The sequence below is a fragment of the Copidosoma floridanum genome, unplaced genomic scaffold (genome assembly GCF_036245765.1).
Source record: "Copidosoma floridanum isolate Cflo_tuat_1 unplaced genomic scaffold, Cflo_Japanese_pri ptg000027l, whole genome shotgun sequence".
NCBI classification, from domain to species: domain Eukaryota; kingdom Metazoa; phylum Arthropoda; class Insecta; order Hymenoptera; family Encyrtidae; genus Copidosoma; species Copidosoma floridanum.
In genome coordinates, this window is record NW_028321904.1 from 1,889,373 (window position 1) to 1,907,998 (window position 18,626).

General features: G+C 29.0%; 1 protein-coding gene across 3 annotated transcripts in view; it reads left to right on the forward strand.

Moving 5' to 3' along the window:
- Positions 1 to 18,626, forward strand: part of da (transcription factor daughterless) — a 632,912-nt gene that overhangs the window by 507,109 nt on the left and 107,177 nt on the right. For all 3 annotated transcript variants that reach the window (XM_089595689.1, XM_089595691.1, XM_089595690.1), the window contains one exon: positions 15,423 to 15,568. In XM_089595689.1, the coding sequence (XP_089451815.1) occupies positions 15,423 to 15,568 (146 nt within the window). The remainder of the gene's footprint in view (positions 1 to 15,422; positions 15,569 to 18,626) is intronic.

The following is an 18,626-nucleotide window of genomic DNA, read 5'->3' on the forward strand; positions in this document are numbered from 1 at the left end:
ATGAAATTATACGAAAACGCGTTAATGCTTCGTTTTATTCGAGTTAAAAAATTGTTGGTTTAAATGTTTTTACCACTTTTTTTATTAAAATTTATATTTCTTTCATTTTTGTCTTATAACTTACAATATAAACATCACTCGCATAATTTAGCTACTGGTTTTTCTTTACACTGTTATCGTCAATGGTAAAACATTGATTCTTTTGACTTAGCATATTAGTATGAAGTCCAGAAGTATCTGACATCCTAAATGAAATAGTTAACGACCATCATTATACACCTGTTACTTATGTTCATTTTTGCTTGTGGTACTTAAATAGTTAAAAGATGACTTACTTCATTTATAATAATTTTGTACTGATCTTTGCCAGTACTGGTTGTAATAATACTTTTTGAAATATCATTACATATTTTTAATTTTTCTTGAAGTGAAATAATTCATAAAATGACATTAGTCTTTTCTATGCATCTTTGTGTGTAACCATCATTGCAGTATTTTGTAGAATCTCCCCTATCTCTCGTATTCTAATGTGTTATTTCTTGTCGGGTGTAAGGTTTTCATTAAAATTCTGGTAACACTAACTGCGAAACATCTCATGGCCACGGGAATTTTTCTAGAATAAAGATATGTTGTTAACAATAAAAAAGATGAGAAATCTATTCTTGTGATTAGCAGTATACAGTTTTAAGGAGTTAAAATAACTTCAAAGTTTACTTCTTAAAACCGTTTCTACTAAATATCTTGACGTTTAGTTTACAAAATAAAATATAATAAGAAAGTTAAAAAAATTACTTTTTATGTAATCGAAAAAAACAATATACTAATTCGAGCAAAATATATTGCACCCTGAACTTGTTAGGTGATAAGAACTCTTTTTTTCGTTATAACTATTAGATAAGAAAGTATAAGGTTTTACATGAAAAAATGAAAAAACACCTGTTTTGTTATTTCCACAAATTTTACCCATTAAAGGGGAACATAAGCTATTACAAATAAAATAAATTTATTTATGTTATCTGTAATGTTAATTCATAAGAAACTGGCAAATAGTCGTATTTAGGATTGCTGGTAATAAATCTGTCATCAGAATGTGTAAATTCAAAAAAGCAGATTTTATCTTAAAAAAAAAAGTAAAAAAAGTAATCAATTCTTGTAAATTAAAAATCTCCAACCTGTTATTTTTAATGTATGAACTTCATATTTTTAAAAATTTAGTTAAATCAAGAGCCTAAATTTTTTACCAACAAGTCCAAATCTCTAACATACTGTATAGTCATAAGGCATATATTTTTTTAAATGGACTTAACATTTCTGAACCCCAGATAGTTTAGAGGTCTTTATTTTTGAACCATTACATCTTTAATTTTTAAGCCCTAAGCGTTTTTAACTGATAAAACTAAAACTTATACAACCCAGAGAGTCTAGAAGCTCACACTTTTTAAGTGAAAAGTTATAAGCTTTTAAACCCCGGACAGCCTAAGCTGTGTTTTTTAATCGATAAATCTTAGACTCTTAGGCTGCAGAGATCAGTATAGTATCTAAAAAAGAACGTATGCGATTTTTACATATATAGAAGCTATGCAAATGCAGTTGTTCCCCTGTTGTACCTTTAAAAATTTGTAAAAGCATAAAAGCATGCTTTTTTTAACTTACTGGATTATATCATGACCTTTCCATAAGCCAACGATAAGTAATTAGTTTTAAATATTTCTTAAATAATTAACCAGATTCGAATACCATGACATGCACGTTCTTATTTTAAAACGTATTACGTCTTACAAGTGGTCTAAGTTTTTTGTTTCTTGTTAAACGAATATGTTAGGTGGCATACGTTTTTCCTTAGACAATAGTTTTGATTGAACTGTGTAGGAGTGGGTTGTAGAATGTATTGATAAAATAATTGCTGGAATATTCTTATCAGCTGCAGCATCAAGTTTAAAACCACTATGTGTTTTACAATCAAATCTATTTTAGTTTGAATAACATACTTGCTATGAATTATAATTTAATCAAACTTTAAACATACATGCAAATACTTCTTTCTTTTTCTAAAAATCATTGGGTACTTTAAAGAGTTTTTGAAGTGAAACTTTTTATGTTGGGCCGTGAACAACTGAAGGGCAAATGCGTTATGAAGAAACGTAGCCATCCACTCTGTGGCCCAAGCCCTCTCCTCAATCTCCTCTCTTATACACTTTTTCCTGCTCCATATCTCTCTTTTGTAGCACGCGCCACTCTATATTGTCTACTGCGCTGTCTCTCTTTCTTTCGCATGTACGCCGCTTGCTCCTTTACCCTTATTCTGGTTCTATACCTGTATATGTATGCAAATATTATAGGTAATTTAGTACGTAAGTTTCTACACTACAACTAAACAGTTAAACACTAAGCCGATGCGCTTACTCAAGCTAAGGTGTAGGATATAGGTACGGAGAAAAGAGAAAAGAAAAGAAAAACAAAAGCTGTACCGACACTAGAGGTAAAGTATAAGTACGTATATTGTATACATATGTACGTGTTGCACGTCCCGGTTCACTACATGCATGTTTGTACGTATACGTGAATATAAAAAAATGTGCATTAGGTATTAAATATGTATAAAACGACAACCTTACCTTTAAAAATAAAAAAATAGCTATAAGTTCATTATTTTCCTGAATCTCAATCAGACAGGACTATTTTTCTTTAATGGGAGGTTGAATGGAAAAGAAATTCGTCAGATACAATGCTTTTAACAAGAGTTGATTCTACATGTATGTTGTCATATCAAATGCACGAATAAATAATTTTAATTAAAGGAATTTATGTCCTAAAAGTTTATTTATCAATACCTCTTATTCTAGAACATCCCTTTTTACTGAACTTATGTTAGTATCTTCAACATATATTGTTAACGAAGAAGCATAGAGTTACGTAATAACGAATATTGGTAGATCATGATTTTTTGCAAAATAAAATAAGGACGTTTGCAGACACCTTTTTGAACTCTTTTTTCCGTCCGTTTAATATTTTAATTGATACTTTAAATATTTTTCAATCAAAAGTAATAGAGTTTATATTTGTTTTTGGCAAAAATTCATTTTATTCCAATAAATCTTAGGTTAAGTGAATGGATATTGGTACAGTGACTTAACTATCCTAACACAATATCCACATAATCAGTAGCTGTGCCTCAGAGAAAAATACCTTGTACATTTTTTAAAGTGTGTTACGAACTGATTTTTCATTAAAATTTTTGTTTATTATTTCTTAATTATTTCGTTATTAATGATACTTTATTAAAAGCAGATTCTCTAAAGACGTTAATAAGTTATTTGTGTAATTGAACAAATTTTCAGAACTTCAAAAAAAACGTCTTAAAGTGTCAGCTTTTTTATTTGTTTCCGAATATTCGTTTGATTTCTATTACATTTATCAATTTAAAAAAAAAAAAAATAATTGTATGAACTTTTTTTTTTAAGTACCTTTCAGCACTTTGTTTATCTAGAGTTTTGTTTATTTTTTTCCAAAATAGTTCACTTATAATTGGCTCTCATACAATCATTTATAAACTAATATAATAATTGATTTTCATTGCATCTCATTCTTTAAAAATTTTTTTTTTTCGTGGCTTAGGTAATTTTTCAAATAAGGGCGTTTATTACAGTTAACATGGTGTAAGTTCAGAGAGGTAATAAAAGCATAAATATGCAGTGACTCTGGGAATTTTTTTGCTCAAATGGATATGCCTCCGTATACGCTTTTATGCATACTTGACTTATTTTTTTTTTTATTTTCTTAAAAAAGTAACTTGACAGTTCCTTAAAAATTTAAATATATTTATTTAACATTATTCTATCATACATAAAAAAGTGGGAGGATTTCTACAGACTGAACATTTATTTATTATTTTTTAGCACTCCTTTCAAACACATATTGTGTTATATACACGACTAAGACTAAATGTATAAGCGTATATACAGCAGATAAAAATGTTACATTACAAATATTGTCAGACTGTCAAGTTGTTCTTAAAATATTTTCTTTTTTTAATTTTCCACTGAATGAATATTGAAAAGTTGTTAGAACCACGTCTAATTATCGAGCATCCTAAATCCAAGAGTAATTATATCCTCTTTGTCATAATCCATTAACTATACTGTTCTATGAAAGTTACAACAACATTTATGAATTTTATCTGCCAGATAAGTATAACTTCATACTTGGATACCCAAGCACTCACTGACCACTGAGTTGTTTAAACTTAAATTTTTTTTTGGGACTTTTTTCGCCTGCTACTACAATATAACATTACTTTATGGATGAGGTTAATGAAGTTTAATAGCTTTGTCTTATTGTTATTGCAGTAACTAGATATGGAGATAAAAAAACTGACGCATTTTCTTGCATTTTATAAAATACATGTCACTTAAATCAGATAATACTCTTATAGAATTTAAGCAAAACAAAGAAAATAAAAAATCCTTTACTAGATTTGTAAAGTGTAATGTAGTGTCTTAACGTTGAAAAAAACCACGTCAAAAATAAGAATAAGTTTTTTGAGAGTCAGAAATGTGTATAATATTTAAATTTAATGCAAAAATTGAAAATTAATGAGCTGATCTAAGGTATACCAAATGTCTGTTAGTACGTATGACAAGAAACTTACAAAACCAGTGAATTTATTTTGTATGTTTGTAAAATTATTTTATTAAGTTTTAACAAAATTATAAGTAAAACTTCTAGAAAAAAAGAGTTGTCGAACATCTTTATGTTAAAAAGCAATGTTAAGCTTAATTTTTGGGACATTTATTGTCAACTTAAAAAATGAATAAGTATTTTAGTCACATCTAAACGAGTTTCACAAATGATTGTGTATTTTTACCCAAAACTCTCAATTATCATTCTGAGCCAGGCCTTAATGAAAGGTCTCAAATGTAAAAAAAAAAAATCATGAACTCCTCTTTGTATCACATAGCTTGGAGTTCAACAGATAATGTTATTGATGTTTTTAATTAAATCAACTTTATTGATGAAGTACCAAAGTTTATTGTGCCTGGACTGCCCTAGAGGACCTGTGGTAACTACCTTATCAAACTCATCTCTTGAACTTTTTTTATGATAGCTAGTACTGTTATTACGGTGTGACTGGTTGCTTAATTCAGCAGAAATTTATGTTGTTACTACAGAAATAATAATAAAACTATTTTGATGAAGCAAATGTATGATCAATAAAAACAAAATATTTATTCATATCAGTAGCAAACCACTTATATTTGCTTTTGGACGATCAAATGATTTTTCTACAACTTGGGAGACTACAGAGAAAGAATTCCTTTTAGGAATTTTCTGGTTTGAAATAACCATTTTGATATTAAACTTACGTTCATATCATATGTGTGGTTATTTCATCACTCTTTTAAATTTTAGCTTTTATTTATAATTAATAACAAGTTTATAATGCGTAATTGATAATTCTTGAATGTAGATCCTAAGAAAAAAGTGGTTGACTCATAAATTGAAAAATATACAGTTTTTCATATCAGTCATCAAAAACACTTTGAAACTAATCTAACATTTTAAAATGATTATTCATGGCTTTGAAAGACTGTCTGCTGGCACATTTATATTATTAATTTTTATCTAAATAAAAATTTTGTGTTGTTGAACATATATTTAACGAGCATAAATTTAGTATGTCATAAAAAATTATTCAAAACCAGTGGACAGTGGATGCTTGGGTACCAAAGTATTAAGTTGTACTTCTTTAGAATTGTACGGCAAACAATATAATTATGAGTAAACACAACAAACATACAAAAATAAATATTGTAGTGAAAATTCAAGTGTGTTTAAAGTGGAAAAGAAAAAAAAGAGACTGTTGTAGGTGTGGTAAACCAGGACATTTTCAAAGTCAACGTTATAATAACAACAATAATCAGCGACAAAGCACATCGAGATGATCGTAGACTGGGGTTTCAAATGTAAACAGAGGAAGAAGTAATCAACAGTGAGGAGGCAGACGAGGTTAGTTCGGCAACTAACAACTGCAAAACTCTTACAACAACAATAGAGGCCATGGTAGAGCACAGCGTGGTCGTAGTAGATATCAACAGTGGCAGAATCAACGTTGGCAAAAGCAACATTATCACTAACAGTTCTAATTATGATAGAAGCGAAAATCAAAGTACTAATAAAGACTTATTTTGTACAATTTTAGATAATAATTTAAGTATTATTAAAAATCAAAATCTTGCCAATCGCGAAGCAAATAATTGTAGAAATAAGATTAAATGGATTTTGGATAGTGGTTGTACTGATCATATTAATAGTAACTTAAATTATTTTTTTGAATATATAAATCTACAAAATGCAGTCAACGCTAAAATACGCGATGAAAAAACTTTAAAAGGTACAAACATAAAAAATAGAAATCTATCATTCAAACAAAATCATAAGATTAAAAAAGTCCATATGAAAAATGTTTACTATGTTCAAAAAATGGATAAAAATCTGATGAGTGTTGGTTGGATAACAAATAATAACAAAATTACTATGGAAAATAAAACTGCAAAAATATTTTATAAAAAAGAACAAAGTGCTCACAACAGCATATAAAATGAATGATATATACAAGATTTTCAGTATCGTAGATAATAAACTAACATGCGATGTAACATGTAATATGAGTCAGAAGGAGAAATATCATAGAATACTAGGCCATGTTAATTTTAATTGTATAAATATTTTGTGTTAAGAAAAGTTAGTTAAAGGTCTCCCTAAGAATTAAGAAAATAATTATTTGAAATGTTGCACTTCTATTCGCAATAAAATGCATGATAGGGATAGTTATAATGGAGATAACTATTTTTTAATTGTTGTTGACGATTACAGTAAAATTGTTAAAGTATACATAATGAAGTTTAAGAATAATACTTATGATTGTTTAGTAGATTACATAAATAAATAAGAAAACTTAACAGGGAGAAGAGTAAAAAAGTTGAGATGCAACAATAGTAAAGAATTCCTAAACAAAAGTATTTATGAATTTGCAAAGTATAAAAGTATTGTAATACATCCATGCCCTTCATATGTGCATGAGTTAAATGCAACTGCAGAAAGATACAATTAATAAGTAATTGATGTATCAAGCTGTCTGTTATCTGACCCAAAATTAGATAAAAAATTTAGACTAGAAGTAGTAAAAACGGCATTTTACTTAAAAAACAGAACCTTAGCAAATCGTTTTGAAAGGAAATCTCCGTATGAATTTATGATGGGAGTTAAGCTAAACTTAAATAATATAAAATTGTATGAAAGTAAAATATTTGTAAGAGAGCTGGAGGTTTAACAAAATAATAAATGTGATAAGAGGGCAGAAGAAGAAATATGAGTAGGGTATGAAAGTGTTGGTCATAGAGTACTTATTAGTAATAAAACTATAATTGCTAGACATGTTAATATTGTAGAGCAGGTTGTTAAATTAGTAGGTTGTAATGGTTAAGAAAATAAAAATTTTGACCGTAAAGTGAAGGATAAAAATAATAGTAGCAATAACGATTTGGTTTTTCATGAAAATATTAGGACTGTAAAGAGTAATGAAACTACAAATAAAGATAATAGTCCAACAAGAAGGTCTAGTAGAATACGTAAGAAACCAGAGAGGCTTAAACCAGAAAATTATGCAACTTGTTTTTACGTAAATTATGTAAGTTTGAACACCTTACAAAATTATAATGAAACAATAAATGATAAAGAATATGTAAATCGGAAAGAAGCTATAGAAAGGAAATAAATTGCATCATCAAAAATAAAACTTATGAGTTTGTAGATTGACCATAAAATAATAAAATTATTAATTTAAAATGAGCTTATACCAAGAAATCAGACAACAAATATAAAGCTAGATCAGTTGTAAGAGGTTTTCAACAAAAAAAGAAATCAATTACATGTATTCATCTGTAGCAAAAAATAATCTGGTTATCAATTAAATGGATGTGAAATCAGCTTTTTTTAATGGGAATGTAAAATCTGTGATATCTATTGAACAACCAGAAGATTATAATAATGGAACAGGCAGTGTATGCAGGTTAAAAAAGACATTGTATAATTTGAGAGAGAGCCCTAAAGCGTGGTATGAGTGTTTGGATACATATTTACAAAGTTTAAATTTCAAAAGAAGTGAGAATGGTTATTGTTTGTATTATATTTATGGTGGGTATAATTTAATTTATGTAATCATCTTTGTAGAAGATTTGTTGGTATGTGGTAACAGTCAATATAAAATTAACGAAACAAAAAAGGTATTCAAAAATACATTTAAGATGAAAGACACAGGGGATATTAATTTATATTGACGATTGATACGAAGTCTATCTTTATTCAGATTTTCCAATGTTAATTTAAATGAGAAAATGTGAATGAGGCTAGACTTTGCACAAGGCATCGATATATTGGTTTAAACATTGACTACAATCGTAAAAGTGGTATCATGACATTAGATCAGAAAAGATATTTAGAATCTTCAGCAGAAAAGTATGATATCATAAGCGCAAAACTATATGAAACTCTAATGGAGCAGGACTTAAAATGTGAACCGGCACGGTCGACATGTAAATTTAAAAACTATTAAAATTTGATAGGAGCACTTCTATAAATAAGCTCTGGAACATGACCAGATATCAGTTATAGCGTAAGCTATTTAAGTAGATTTCAAAACTGTTCAAATCAATCTCATTACAAAGATACGATAAGAATTTTAAAATATCTGTTTTTACCAAAAGATATTAAGTTAACATATGAAAGAAATTCTAAAGTGGATATCTTGACTTTTTCTGTGGATGCAAAGTGGGCAGGTTATGTAGATAATAGAAAGTTAACTACTGGTTATGTTACAAGGCTTTTTAATAATGTAATATATTGAAAATCTAAGAAACCAGGAAGTGGAACAAAATCTTTGACAGCAGCTGAGTATGTGTCATTGTCTGAAAGTGTCAGAAAAATTTTATGGATAACAGGAATAATAAAAGATTTCTTACTTACGTTGAATAAACCAATAAATGTTTTTAAGGATAACTCTGGTAAGATTAGTATTGCTAAATTTGGATATTATAAGAAAAATTTAAAATACATTGAAACACATTTTCATTTTGTAAACGAGAGTTGTTCAAACAGTATAATTTATAGAGTTTAAGTAAACTCAGAAAATAACGAAGCAGACATTTTCACTAAGTCAGTAGGGAGAATTAAATTTGTTAAGTATAGAAAGGATTTAAGATTGATTAAAAATGAAAACACCATTCATTAATATTTGTAATATAATAAAATTTTAAATTTAAGGAGGTGTCTAAAAAAATAAGTAAATTTGAAATTACGCTTGTAGCGCTGTAGCACTAGGCCATGAGCATGCGTAGGAGCTCTCGAGTTCTGTGATTGATATACGTATACTCGATGATGATACATGTGTTTAGTGGTTAGATTACCATTCCTGAGGAAAGATGCCTCATATAATACATGGAGTATTAATATACATGATAAATTTAAGTTTATTATAAAAGATGTTGTTAAGAACCTATTTTCCCAGGCTCATTTATGTTTAACAGGATCATTGAGACTATTTAATTCATAAGCAAATTGATAAATAAATGAATATTATTAACCTTATACCTTAGTTTTAAGCATTAAAGCTACAAGTATTATAAATAAACAGTAAATTAAGAAAAAAACAGTAGGTGCAGAGCGACGATGAAAGATTTCGCGAAAAACATCAAAATGTAAAAATTAAGTATGGCACCAAACATATGTGAAGCAGATAATGATGCTTTAGTTATATTATTAAGATAAGTGACAACTAAAATTCCTTTTAAATTTTTGTAGAAAAAGTAATAAAAAGAATACGTTATATATACTTAATTTCCAGTATTGAAAACAAATTTTCTTTTAAATCATGAAGTTGTTTTGAAGTCAGCACTTACTATCTCTCTTTCCTGCGTCTAACAATACTCTGGCATTGTTGCAGGATAAAATCAAATTCTACTGTTGCTTACATTTATCTTAATTTCGAAAAAAAAGTGTATTTTCTCACATGCTATAAATTCAAGAAAAATTCTGCAAAGGATACATGGAAATGCCACTGGGCAGCTGCAGAAGGTGATTTTGGATCTGGATAAAAGTAAGCTAATCCAAAATAAGAGAAAGAGCGACGGTATTTTAGCTTATTTTATGTTTACCCTGAGCTGTTGCATATTGTTTTTCTTTATTTATGTAAACTAAAATTTCTGTATACCAAATTTTTGTTTTTAATTTTCCATCGTAAACTTAATTTATAATTTTCATAGTATAAGGCTCTATACTAAATAGTCCTATTTATACTACATACTAAATTACTTTACTAAGTGAATATTAGCATATGTCTTACCATACATACAACACTAACAATTTTTAATTCATTCTCTGAAACATTTTAAATAAATATACTTTGAGGATTCTTATACATTGACACTAATACTTACAATTAACTATCAGAAAAAAACGGTCTTCTATAATAAAACCCTCATTTATCTAATCTCTGACCCTGTGACTCATTAACAGTCTTTAAAAAAAGCTAGAACTAATAGATACTCTTTTCCATGTCACAAAAACGATGAAGATAGACTGCTGCTAATATTTCATACAATTCTCGGTATAAATACCGTTACACTGAACTCATCTCATGTTCTTATTTGTGCTCTATTTATGGCGATTAAATAATTTTGTATGCCTAATTTTGTGCCATTGTATAAGCCATTAGCTACACTTGAATTTTGTATTAACATAACGATTGAATCTTCTTTTTGTTTTAGAATGTGTGGTGATTTATCGTTTGTAAATAATATTTACAGTTTCTATTAAAAAATTAATATCTATATCATCACCAGTGTAGTTGCTACCTTAATCCTTGGCATAAGCTATACTATACTACTTTTATTCTCTATCTGTGACTAAACTTAGAATTTTGTTATTCAAGATATACGAGAGTTCGTTGTAAGTCATTAAAATATCTTTGTTAAGGTATGTAAGTATCTGTCTATTTTGTACAAAATTACTTTCTCGGAACGACCTGGACCATTAATAAAACACAATTTTTTTATGGTACCTATTTCAGAAAGCAATAGTCTTTGGCCACTGTATTATTTAATAAATAAATTATTGAATTTGTTTTGAATATTTACAATGTTTTCACTTTTATAAATTTTTTAACAATCTATTGTTCTAGTTAGTTTTGGTAATCAGTAATCTTTCAATAATTTTTATTCAAAACTGAAGATCTTATTTGAATGTAATAACGCTAAATTTTTTTTGGGTTCCTCCAAATCTTTAATAAAAATTTTTTTGAATTTTTCTAAAATTTTTTTTTAACGTATATTTTTAGACATGTAATACTAATAAAAAAAATTTTTTTAATGGGACGAAAGCATAATGTTGCAAGCCTCTTAAAAAATTTTATTAACTTGAGAATCGTATTTGATCAAAGTGCAGCTAACAGCAGCGTCATTGAAGGTTTCGTAATTTTGACCATTGACTATCTTCAAACATTTTGGAAGATTCTGATCTATTAACACTATTTAGCATTAATTAGAAGAAAATTTTCAGAATCCTCAGAAGACACTCTATTTAATCGTTAAAAATGAAATGATAATATTCTAAAATATAAGTGTAGTAACTTTTCTTCCAACACTATTTTATAGATATAACGTAAGCCGTGCTATTAGTGCTGTTTCAGAATTTTTTAAGACTTAAAAAAAATTTTTATATCGAAAAACATTTCTTGTGTATCTTTAATATAAACTGGCAAGTTAAGCACAGAATGACTACAACTACAAAGAGATAACTCTTGCAATTACTTGCAATGACCATTCTGCTTCTATACTGCCATTAAGATTAAAAAGTGGCCATCCATGTATTCCAATACTGTCCCTTTTACCTTATTTTTAATTTTTATAAAATGCTCATTCCCTTCTTCATACATATTATCAAAAATATACTTGATGCTTTGAATGAGTACATAATATATAACATTTATACGACAGTTACATTTTTCTATTAACAATTTATGATATAATACGAGCACTAAGATACCTCCTACAATTTTCTCATTACTAATCTTTATTTCAGAAATATCATTATCACACCTAGTGTCACTATTTTTGTGGTCTGGATGTCTATTTTTTTAAAATGTTTATTTAATGAACGTTTAAAAAATTTCCTTGTACATTCAATTTGATTACGCATGCTACATGGGCTATGTTTGTTACGAGGACTATGAAGCATCTATTAAATAAAATAATAAAGTGAAAAAAAATAAATGCATTAAAAAAAATTGAAGAGAAAGAAATGACGAAATGAAATATGAAAAAAAAAAAAATGAAATCAAAAAAGACATGAAAAAATACAGTGGAATAAAAAAAGTAAAATAAAATAAAACAAGCAATGAAAAATAGAAGATTAAATAGAAAAATGGAAAATAAAAAAGAATTACAAAAATAAAGAAAATTAAAAATTAAATAGAAAAATAAAAAACAGAAAAAAGAATAAAAGAAATCAAAAATGAAGAATCAAATTAATAGAAACAAACCAGGGGGTATGAATGGGTCATGGGGCCCAAGGTAAGAACGAAGCTTTTTAAATATAAGATGAGTATAAAGACACACAATTTCTCAGGTAACAAGGAGGTCGCCAGGCCCATAGGAAGAACGAAGCTCTATAAAAATAAGTACTGCATTCATGTAGTTCACTAAAACAATAACTTGAAAAACGAATTTAAAAAAAATAAGAAAATTTAGTTCAGTACTCACGATAGTTGAACTTAGTGAGTACTGTATTTATTCATGACGTGCTTATTATTTAAGACAAATGTTAAATTTGTCTTCACGATTTCCAACTATTTTACGAATATGAGCAGTTCAGCATGCCATGGATTTTGGCCCATGATGTAACAATTGCAAAGTTTGACATGCTAATGCTGTCAAAACACGTCGTTTAAGAACTTGTTGATCATTTGAACGGTACAAAAATCAAACTACTGTGTAAGATGTTTATCAAACAAATAATAACCTGCTATTTGAAGCTCCTTTTATCAATGACAAGGTCTTTCTTTTTAGGGACACACTTAGAACAGTATATGACAAACACGCCCCATACTGCAAGTTTAAAGCTAGGACACGCCGTACGTCATGAATCACTCTAGATATCAGAGACCTGATAAAGAACCGTAACTGAGTCTAGTGCAAGTAAAAACGCAATCACTTTGATGAGCACATTAGTAAGTGTAAAATGTTACGCAATACAATCAAAATTATTATTTGGGATGCTATGCTGAAGTACCATCGTGGTAGGTTCCTCAGATGCTGCACCACTGCTAAGTTCTGGCCAGTCATGAGGTCCATTGATCTTTATGGACGTACCAAAGAGCTTCCTTGGCTTCCCATATCATCTACGGTAATAAACAAATTATTCTTGGGGAATAATGAGCCTGTGTCATTTCCTCCATTACATTTTACACAAAACGACCCCAATGATCAGTTTTACTTTAGGCATGTCACTGAATCCGATGTTATACAAGCCATTAACCCTGCTCGTTACAACGCTTGTAGTACTCACAGACTGCCCATTCAATTCCCTCAATCGTACCTCCCTGCTATTATGCCTATTATCTTCTATTTATTTGATACTTTTTTTAAGTCAGAGGGTTTTCCCACTTTATAGAAGTATGTAACTATAGTCATTTTGATACCTACGAAAGGTAAGGCCAAAAACTTCCAAACCATCAGTATTTCATCAGCTTCCTGGAAGACACTCGAGTCAGTAGCACCCGAATAAATGACTCACTTTATTATAAGCAGAAATATCCTTGACAAACACTAGTCAAACTATAAAACTAGGCACAGCACACATATTTTACTAACTAATATTGTTAATGATGTGCAAAGTGCTATGGAGAGAGATCCAGTCACTTTACTTGTAGCCATTGACCAGGGTTGTAGTTTTTTTCGGTTGACTTAAAACTGTAACTTAATAAGCTAGATAGCAATGGTTGCTTAGATTATGCTATTAAATAGAGAAAAGTAAACTTGTCAGATTAAAATTGAACTCTGTGATCTTCAGATGGTGACCTTTCAAAGACTCTCTATCGTCAATAAAGAGTACCACAAGGAAGCTTACTCGACCGTCTACTATTTAAAATCTATATTAATGATCTGCTTTCTGTTTGCAACAATTGTTCCTACCATATTTATGCTAACGAATCTTGTTTTTATCTGCAGCTCAATATCAGTGATGCTAAGCACCTGGTTGAACGAGCTAACTACATACTATCCAGCATTTTCCAGTGGTCTGAACAAAATGTACTTATTGTCAACATTCTAAAATCTGTTAGCATCTGGCTTGGTATTTGTGGACTTACAAATAGAGTGACAGGTCCGCTTCTAACATTACTGATGAATAAAACTATAATCAAATACAGTGATTTAGCAAACTGCTTGGAGTCACTTTTAATTTATCCCTAATTTAGAGACCTCACTGTATCTCAGTGGCTGTAGACTGTCACTCTGTTTTAGTTCCACTTAAATGCCTTAATCATGGTAAGCCCAAATATACCAAACTACTGCATACTTAGCCTCTCATATTCTATCGGTAAGTAGCAGAGCTTTCTACAGTATGCTCTATTAGCAAACATTTTTAAATAAGGAGAGCCCTCTTATCTAGTAGCGAGAGTTGAATTCGCTCTGTCGATCTTCAAGAGTTGACTCCTGGATCTCATCTGTTTATGTGACGATCGATTGTGCGATGCGTAGTCTTCAGTTTTATTAATTTTTGGAATTACTTTAAGAAATTTTAAACGTATTTACTATGGACTCTGTATTAGCTATTTTGCTGTACCTTAGGAGTTATTGGTAAATTGCTGCTGCACAGCATCATTATAACACAATTTTAGAAGCTATTATGGACCCAAGGCACTTTGCCTAATAAGTATCTACTCTACTCTACTCTAATTTGTTTTCCTCTTTCTCTCTCATTAGGCTTAATTGTTCTTGAATCATTTTACTGCTTTTTAAGGCTATATATAAGGTCAGAAGTTTCTGATGGTTATGGTTTTCTTATATGAATGCCATGACCAGTGCTCTTGTCTCACAACTCTTTACTATGAATAAACCTTGTTAACATAAGCTTTAAATAAACAGCATTGTTATGCGAAAGATCTTTAAAATAAGTCTTATGGACACATAGATTTGTTAACTCACAATAGGCACGTATATACTAATGCACAGAATAATATTGGTATTAAAATACTAATTTATTAGCCTTACATCACAAAAAATGTTTTAAATAGTTTTTTTTTTGTTTACTTTATTTTAGTTAAACGTTTCTGTGCGATTCACAGTGATAAAATTCTATTTATTTTACAGGATACGCATTAGAGACATAAATGAGGCTCTTAAGGAACTTGGTAGGATGTGCATGGCTCATATGAAATCAGAAAAACCTCAAACCAAGCTTGGGATCCTAAATATGGCTGTTGAAGTAATAATGGCATTGGAACAACAAGTTCGAGGTAAGCACACATTGCTCCTTTTTAGTTTGCAAGGAGCTAAAGATTACTAATAAAATGGTCAAAGGAGTGACACCCACGTGGTATATCAACTAATCACAAACTGATTTAAATATGGCATGTGTTAGATTATCGTTAATGAAAAGAAGTTTAAAAGAAATTTGTAACAAACCTCATCTTTTTTTTTTGTTTTTTTTCTCTGCCCAACAAGTTTTTGTTACTTAAAAAAAAAAAAAAAAAAAAAAAATTACAAATTATAAGCAATATATCTAATTTGAAAAATACGTGAGAAATACAATTTTTAGTGATACTTGACGCACTCATCTACTGAAAAAACAGCATACTATTAAATAAAAAGTTATGGACATCAAATATTTTAGTAACTGTCCTGGAAGATATAAGAATAAAAAATTCTTTATAATACTAAAAACTGATAGTTAGTGGTAGATTTTTTATTAACGTTGTAGCTAAGGACTGCTTTATCTCAGAAGTTGAAAGCTTCGCTTTAAAATATAAGTTACCTGTCTTTATAAATTATTCAATCTACTCAGCACAATGATTGTAGTGGTAATGATTTAAAATTTTCTTAAAAGGAAACTTCTTACTGTCTTGTGCTAGCTCCTTGGTTAATGAATAGAGTGATCAATATCAAGAACCTTAATTTACTGTTTACTTATCCGAGAACGTTGGTCTCTTGATATTATAAATCAATACGTGCGTAAATATTATATAATAATGTTAACGTAAGTTATTTTAAATAGATACTTGAGATTAGATATCAATTATGATTCTGTAACTTATTTAGGCTTAAGAGATGTAAGAAGGACTATGTATCTGACGTGTTCTTTAACATCAAGTCAAATATAAAAAATGTATTCATCGTTGTGTTGTATTCTGTGGAAATATTTGCCTGCTGTAATCGCTATGTATGTTAAAAAAAAGATATACATGACAACAAAATATTATGTCCTTCATACCTCTATAAGATTTTACTAATATGTCCATACGCGTTTATGAAGCCAAGAAGCAACTTACAACGTTGGCTAATAATCACAATTTTAATGATATGGATTAAATTGTGCAATAAGATTATCAAACAGTATATTTTCTGCATCTATCATGAGAGATCAATTACAAATGATTTAAGCTTAGCGTCAGAAATAAGACAGTAATATTGATTAAACTCTACCCTTGAGAAAGAAACCTTTTTGAATTAGTACTTCTGTAAGTGCGTTATGTGTACAATTAAATCCTTAATATCAGAATTCTTACCTTAAAAAATATGCAATGGAAAAAGATTTTGACCCTACGTCCCAACTCCCTCGCCATACCTTATCGCGCTAGTCTCCTTCACATCACGCTCTGCCACTCCGCACAGCACAGCGCAGCAACTGCTTTAAATTTTAATGAATTATATTTCTTATTTATCATTTAACTCTCTTCAAGAAGAAAAAACACTTAACTTGAAACTTAACCCCGTGATCTTCTACACGTAAACTAAGGCCCTTACCAACTCTTATATCGACGCTCCCGATACTAGAAACTTGATAACTTCTTGAAATCCATTGGATAACTCCTGGCAACTACAAACATTTCAAATAATTAGAAGTTATCAAAATGAAATTTTTTATCTGATTAATTGATGCTATTATCTGTTAAGATAAAAAGAAATTCAATTTTTAGAAAGCCTACATATTCTGGCAGGTATTTAAACTTTTAATCACATTATGAGATAAAACATTTTATTTTGATAAGTGCAGTTAATTGAAAATTTTTAACTTGCTAATGATGATTCAATTGATTTTATAGAAAAATGCAAAAAAAGGGATTAAAAAGTAATTATAACAGTAATAGCAATAACAATTATAATTAGGTTCAGTCATCCAATAAACTTTTTTTTGTAGGCTATATGGTACTAATTTGAAAGGTATTAACAAAAAATATTGTAATAAAAATAATATTAAAGTTAACATTAGTGTCAATAACATTTTAAATTATATAATTATAGTGAGTAAAGATAAGACTGAGCATCTTGATTAAAAAGTTGTATATTATACTTTCTGCGGGAATTGTAATAACTGTTACATAGACAAAACATCAAAGTCTTAAGAACTACACCTAAAGAACACAAGAGAGATATTCAAATTTTTAATTATAATTCAGATTATATAAGTATAGTAATAATCTCGGATACAACCTTAATTTAAATAAAGTTTACATATTAGATGTTAAACTGAATATAAAAAAAGACTTTATTCAGAAATAATTGATATTATACAAATAATATAAATAAAAAAAGTGTCACTGACGAGTAGAAGAATTGTTATAATGCAATTGAGCGATCAGTAGTAGTTAACAAAAAGTTGTTCTCCTAATGGATGATATGCTTTGTACTAGCTCGGGATATATTGGCCTTATAAGTAAGCTTTTGTACACCACTACATCGTAATATTTTTGTAGAGGTTTTAAATGTTTTGCGTGATCAATGACGTAGTTTACATGTGTGCTACTATCAGCACTTGGGCCATTATTTGTGTACGTTCACCTATGCATGTATATGTATCAGCTAAATCCGCTATGTGTCGTAACTTATACTGCTGCCCTCGTGGCCACTTATGAAAATAACTTAACGTATGTAAATAAATCCAAGTCGTACTACACAGAACGGAAAAAAATTATGTAAATAAAACTAATAATTGGGTATTCATTTAGGAGCAACCAAATTGTTATGACTGCAAAAGAAATATTATGTGTAATGGAAAAGAAGTATTATTTTGCCTAACCGTATCATATAATTACGATAAAAACTAAATTTCTACTCCTTTTTTGAGGTTTTATGCTTTGAGTGCTAAGCCGACTACAATGTAGATCACCGTCATAATGGCAAAAAAGTTTGTATGCAGATGCAAGGTTAAATTTCTTGAGATTTCTTACATGATTCAGATAACTTTTATCTCATTCGGCTTGGACCTAAAATCATATGACCTTTAAAAGAGGGAGAAAGTTTTGTTTATTGTAAGATGCAATTTAACAAAATTGTTCTTCTTTTTAATTTACTCAA